We start from the raw sequence: 6,471 nt of genomic DNA, 5'->3' as shown, positions 1-6,471 counted from the left end.
CTCGGGAGGGTGGGGATGGGGGAGATGAGAAGCTCAGCAGACATATTTGGAAACTGAGATTCTCGTGGGGAGGGTGTTAAGCCCCCTCAAATTTTGTCATGCAGTGTTTAGCCAACAGTATTATCAATTCACCTTGGGAACACCTCCCTCTCCCACAGATGTGGCAGGACTCACCCAGCCTCACTGGTTGGAGGCTGTGACCTGCAGGATGATTTGCTATAGGACCTATCCTGAGGGACCTCCCTGCTAGGGAAGGCATGAGGCTTGGGCTGAGCTCCTGGGAGCTGAGGAGCCCCCCACCCCCACCCCAGGTACCCATGCTCCCAGTTGCCAATGAAAACAACAGGATGCTCTCTATGGCTTTTCAAATTGGCAACAGTTAACTTGAGAGTCAGCAGAATCATAATATACTGTTAGGTGAAAAAAAGCAGGCTACAAAACACGGTGAGTTCAAGTTCTGTGGAAACTACACCTACTTATTTCTGGAAAAGACTGGAAGGAATGCATCAGCCTGTTAAGCAGCAGTTGTTACTGGGTGGCATTCTCTGATAAAATGTTTTCTCTTTAGCTTAGGTACATTTTTAATTTTTCTGCAGAATATTTACCTCTGTCATTAAAAGGAATAATTAGGATGGAATTTGCCAGGAGCAAACTTGGTATTACCCTGGGGAGGAGGGCCCAAGTTGGGGTTCTGTGCTTGTACCCGGAAGGGGCAGCTTGTTTGCACAGCCAGGAGAGGGGCCCACAAGCGCATCTCCAAGCTGTTGCTGGCGTCTCCCACCTTGTCAGTATCACTGTTGCACGTGGGCGTCCTCTGGTTATTTCTAACCTCGAGGGCAGGGCCCCCACTGAGTCTCAGGCCAGGCGTGGGGTTGGGGTGCTCGGGGTGGTTGGGAGTGGGAGCAGGAACCTGCCTGGCAGCACTGCCAGGCTCACTAGGCCGCTCGTGTGGTTCCCAGGGGGCACGCAGGTCTCAAGTCTAACTTGCCCTTGGGGCTTCTCTGTTCCCTAGATCCACTTTCCAGACGTGGAGCGTGTCGAGTGGGCCAACAAGGTAAGGCCGGCAGGGCCTCGTGGGGCTGGCCTCACTCCAGGCCTGGTCCTCTCCCTGCTGCCCTGGGCTGAGTCACCAGCAGGGATGGGGGCCAGGACAGCATGTGGACAAAGGCCCTCGCTGCTGCCGCTTGTCCGCCTGCCTCTTGCCTTTACCACCCTTGGGTTCTGCTCATCACCATAGGATGACTTTATTTTCTTTGGGGCAAAAAAGCAACAACAATTTTTTTTAAACTGTGAATGTAACACATGGCTGCAGCAGAAAAGTTAGAAAATACAGAGACTAGAGAGAACAGTGCAGCCTCCCGTGGCCCCCTGCGCCCCGATATGCGCTTCCTCAGAGAGGAAGGGGGTGATTCCACAGCTGCCGCTGAGTTTGGCCTGGTTCCCAGACCAGATCCCCCAGCACTGGCCGTGCAACCTTGGGCAGGTTGCCTAACATCTCAGAGCTGGTTCCCTCCTCTGTGCAATGGGAATAATTATGGCCCCTGCCCTTGGAGTTGTTGTGAGGATTAATGAGGTAATTAATGCACCACAGTGCCTGGCACATCGTTGGCGCTGGGATGGCTGTCATCATCCTTATGACTGCTGTTGGATCATGCAGGGGAACTCCCTGGGCTGGGCTCTGAGACTCCAGGTCTGCTCCCCACCTTACAGATGAGGCGTCAGAGTCTGGCCAGTACCCCATCTGCCCAAACCTGTCCCTAAAGGTGAAGGCTCCTGTAACCCACCTCTAGTTTCCTCGGGACTTTCTCTAATACAAACCTTGCCTCTGTTCTGGATAGAGGCTTAGCCCAGAGTAGGAACGACTTAGGTTAGATATATGAAAGGACTTCCTGACGGGTTTTGATCTAAGGCGGCTGTTCTCACATTACCTAAAATGTCATTGCCAAGCGGATCAAAAACTGTTCCCAGCCTCTGGGTAAAATTTGGAGGAAGTAGCTTGTTACCTTAAGAGCGATCAGATTTCTGTGGATTAACGCAGGCCTAGGGCGTCTGGGACAGACCTTGTGCTGTGCCCCCAAAATAGCGTTCTCCCCGCATGTGTGTCAGCTGGTTCACGGGCCCTGCATGCATGGTGGCTTTTGTGCACCACACCACGGGCCCACACAAGCTGCTGGGTACGTGACCGTTGCTGGGATGAGGAGCCTGCCCTCCGTTCAGGGCTCAGATGGGGAAACAGTTGTGTAGACGAACCACACAAGAGGCCACCAACTAAGTCCCAGGGAGCTTTGTACTCAAGAGGCACTTAGCCAATGACAAAGCAGCAAGACAGGGAGATGGGGCCAGCTCATAGAGAGCCCCCGGGAGAGATGGAGAAAGCCCTGAAACGTCATGCCTCTAGCCTTCTCCAGTTACTGGTTTGGAAAGGGGAAGGCGTATCTTTAAACTGAGGCCCAAGACTGACAGACGGAAATGGAAGAAGCCTTTGCCCCAAAGAGACCCTCTCAGCTGCTAGCCCTCCCTCTCACTCTTCTGCCTCCAGACCCCATCTCTCTGCCAGCCTTCCTCTCTCCAGGCCCTGTGCTTGGTTCCCAGACCAGCTCCACGAGTCAGTGGAAAGTGGCCTTTTCTGGTTGCTAGAAAAAAATCAAATCCACAGAAAACAATTTAAGTTTCTCTTCTGCAATTTTTTTCCTTAAACCTCTGCATCCTGCTACTTCGTGCTTGTACCTCAGAGTTAGATAATTTATGTTTTAGCACAGAACTAAAGGGCTTCATAATGTTAGGTTTAGTGAATGACTGTTTCATGGTGCTCTGCAAATGGCACCAAATCCTGGGGGTTCCACTGCCTGCACAAGAGTGAGAATCACTGCTGTAGTTATCCGATGTTTGAGGGACGGACAGATGGATAGGTGGGTAGATGGGTGGGCTGGCAGGCATGCAAGCAGATGCGTGCTGCAGTGTAAGGGTCCCATGGCCCTTATATGCATATATTTAAATATATTTTAAAATATTTTTAACATACAAAATTTGAATGTTAAATTTTCTAAGTGAAATTTCAAGTTAGATTTTAGCAAAGGCCGAGATTAGACCAGAGATGGCCATGCTCCTAGGCCTAAAAGCTTCAGCGAGGGTCTGGGGTGGGGACACAGACCGGACCACCGGAGAGCCTCTTCCTGTCCTCACAGATCATCTCCCAGACCTGGCCCTTCCTAAGCATGATTATGGAAAACAAGTTCCGGGAGAAACTCGAGCCCAAGATCCGGGAGAAGAGCGTTTGCCTGAGGACCTTCACCTTCACCAAGCTCTACTTTGGACAGAAGGTTAGTGCTGTCTCAGAAAGGGCAGCCTGGGCCTGTCGTACAGTTTCTTCTCTATCCTGTCCCTTGTTCCGGTCACTCACCTGATCGAAAAGACCACTAGGCCTCAGGGCAGGACCCCACCTGCACTTCCCAGCCCCTGGGGCTCAGTACAGCCGTTCATCCCCGGGCCCAGCACCGTCTCTGCAGGCTCTAAGGAAGCCTGGCTCAGAGAGCAAAGAGGAGAGAGGTGGGGAACAATTCCATGTTTCTAATTCAAAGTTTGAAAACTAGCCCCGTGGAGGAAGCCAGCCAGGTACAAAGATGTACAAGTTCGTGCTCGCTACCCTCAGGCATCACTGGGAAGAACACACCATCTCGGGAGTGCGATAGTGCCTCAAGGCAGTGTGTGATTCTCTACTAATTGATCGATTCTGGCTATCAGTGTCACCAGCCCAGGCTAGTTGCGTGAAGATAACAGGTGACCCAGGATACAAGAAGTTTCTGTTTAACATACATATTCTAAAACATGTCCCTATTCTAGTCTGTGCTTCTGATTCTACCCTTTTGCCCTATTCCACTTGCCCCAAGGTGCCCCCTGATGTGAGTCTTACTTTGGTTAGCTGGAAATGCATCCCCCAGGCAGAGTACTGCTGCAGTGTCCATCACCTGGCAAACCAAAGGTGTTGGCATCTGGTCTGCTCTGCAACAAGCAGGTGTCTGAATGCAGCCCAGTCTGCTGAGAGCTGTCTGCTAGCCCCGGAGCATGTGCCCAACTTGGAACCGCCAGCCCCCCAAGTGGGGGTGGATCAGGCGTGCCTGAGCCCTGGAGATTCAGGTTCACGCTACTCAGATTCTGCCAGGACCAGCTTGTCTGCTGGTTCGTTTGTTCATTCCCTGTTTCATTCATGTATGACTTATTGAGCATGGCTGTATGTGAGGCACCACAGACAGAGTTGGGTGTGGCTGTGCCCTGCCTTCAGGGAGGTCACTGTCCTGTTGTACAAGCAGATGCATACACTGGTGGATGGCAACATAGCAGTGTATGCACAGTGGTAGAGGAATGCATGAATTCAAGAGTGGGGGTGTGGGAGCTGTGGCAATCAGGGAAGACTTCCAGGAGGGGGTGATGTCTGAGTTGGCATTTCAGGAATTCGACAGGCTAAGAGCCAGGCAGCCTGCAGTCTGCTGTGTTTACAGTTGAGCCTGCTCAGCAAGGCCACTCATCCGGTGCCTGTGGGATGTGGCGCTGCTGGAAAGCAGTCCCTTGATGGCAACAGAAGCAGGTCTAAAGATGGCTGATCCTGAGGGATGATTTTTTATCACATCAGGAGAACCTGGCAGGGGACCTGCAGGCTGACCAGATGCCCTGCAGGAAATATACCCGACTCCTGGTGCTGGAATTCAAAGCCCTTTCTGTCCTGGCTCCTCCCCGACCCTTTGGCTCTCCCGTCCCTCTCCCCTCTTCTTCTCTGTGGGTGTCACAGAGGACTCCTCAGTGACCTTCCTGGGCTCGGCCAGGACCAGTGTACTCACCTTTTCTTCATGCCCATGAGGGTTCCCATCACCCTTGGATTCCTGTGTCCATGCCCAACTCCCCTCTATGCAGTGGTCACCTTGGGCCAGTGACTTAGCCTCTCTGAGCTTCAGTTTCCTCGTGTATAAAAGGAAAGGGCGGTTGTGAGGTGTGACGGACAGTCCTGGCCTCAGGGCTGCTCTGTGTGGCCGTGTGAGAATTGCTTACAGGGGGCACCTGAGCAAGAGGGCCAGTGGAGGCCAGATTCCAGCCTTGTGCCCCTCGCATACCTGTGAGCCCTGGGCTAGGGCCCCCTTGCCTGGCACAGAACAGATTCTCACAGGATGGTTCTCTCTCGTCTCTGCGATGGGGCCTCCGGGTGGGCAGCCTTCCCCAGGACCAATCTCTGCTGATGGGGGTCTTGGGGCTGCCTGAGCTTTCACAGGTGCCCGCAGGCCAGCCCCCCCGCTCCGAAGCGGCAGACTCCAGGCTGCGGGACTCAGTTACCGTGTCCCCACCCCCAGGCTTCCACTGGCTCTTCTGGGTCTTTAACATCAAGGCCCTGGAGGCCAGGGATGAGGTCGGGGATGAGCCCGGTGCTGTATGGCCCAAAGATTCTATAATTCTGGGGGCCTTCTGAAAAAGAATGTAAATTAGAACAAAATGAATATTAACTAAACGTGAGAATGAGAAAATAAATCACAGCAAGTTATGTTTAACGTATCACATGTATCACGTACCCTGGAAAACTACGTAATTTGCTGTTCAACGTGTCCCGATAGTACTTTTTTCCTTGCATTTTTGGCTCCCTACTCTCTGGTGACTTTTTCACATTAGAATGCATTTGTAAATACGCTTTCTATGGGGAGAATAGAAAGATAACGGAATCTTTAGTATGGTCGATTGAATTTTTCCTCCAATATTTTATTGTGGTAAATTTCAAACACATACAAAAATTGAGAGAATTATGCAGTGAACCATCTGGATTGTCCAGTCTATCCTGAGGAATGGTTTTTAACCTCCTGCTGTATTTGCTTTAGTACATATCCATGCCTCTAACCCTCTGGACTAAATTTCGGACTAAATTCCAGACATTCATCAATTTCACCTACCCCAACTACTTCAGCATATGTATCACCAACTCAAAGTCAAATTAAATTTATTTTTTTATTTTCGATAAATAATAAACAGACCCCACTCCAATGCCACACGATAGGAGGAAAAGAGAAGAGTCTAGGCAGAGCGGGTAAGAAAAATTACCTTGGAGCTCAGCCCTCGCCGCAGAGACTGTAGACTGTGGCCCTGGGGTGAGGCTCCTTAATGCCTAGAGTGAGATCCCTCCGCCAGGGATGCTGCCCTCTTCCCTCGCCCTTGGGGGGCCGACTCTTACTTATCTGCCAGAACCGATCAAATGACTTCTCCTACAGGAAGGCTTTGCTAACCTCTGCCCACCCCAAACTGGGTTGGGAGGTGCTCCTGAAGTCCCCACGTGACAGCGACCGCCGGGACTGTACCTCATCACACATTCCCCCTCCCCAGGTCTCGCTCAGTCCACCTTGCTCCTTGCGTTCCCCCCAGGCCAGGGCCTGGCTCAGAGTGGGTGCTCAGTAAATATTTGTGGTAGGAAAGAGAGAAAGAAGGGTGCACATTCTAGGGAAA

The 6,471-nt window shown here is 51.8% G+C and overlaps 1 protein-coding gene across 1 annotated transcript in view; it reads left to right on the top strand.

Moving 5' to 3' along the window:
- ESYT3 (extended synaptotagmin 3) overlaps positions 1-6,471 on the top strand; it is a 57,751-nt gene that overhangs the window by 18,209 nt on the left and 33,071 nt on the right. Inside the window, exons 2-3 of the mRNA XM_025043600.1 lie at positions 1,013-1,054; positions 3,186-3,320. Coding sequence (XP_024899368.1) covers positions 1,013-1,054; positions 3,186-3,320 — 177 coding nt within the window. The remainder of the gene's footprint in view (positions 1-1,012; positions 1,055-3,185; positions 3,321-6,471) is intronic.

The sequence above is a fragment of the Pteropus alecto genome, unplaced genomic scaffold (genome assembly GCF_000325575.1).
Source record: "Pteropus alecto unplaced genomic scaffold, ASM32557v1 scaffold92, whole genome shotgun sequence".
NCBI lineage: Eukaryota > Metazoa > Chordata > Mammalia > Chiroptera > Pteropodidae > Pteropus > Pteropus alecto.
Note: the sequence above shows the minus strand (reverse complement) of the source record. Positions and strands in the feature narration are given on the sequence as shown.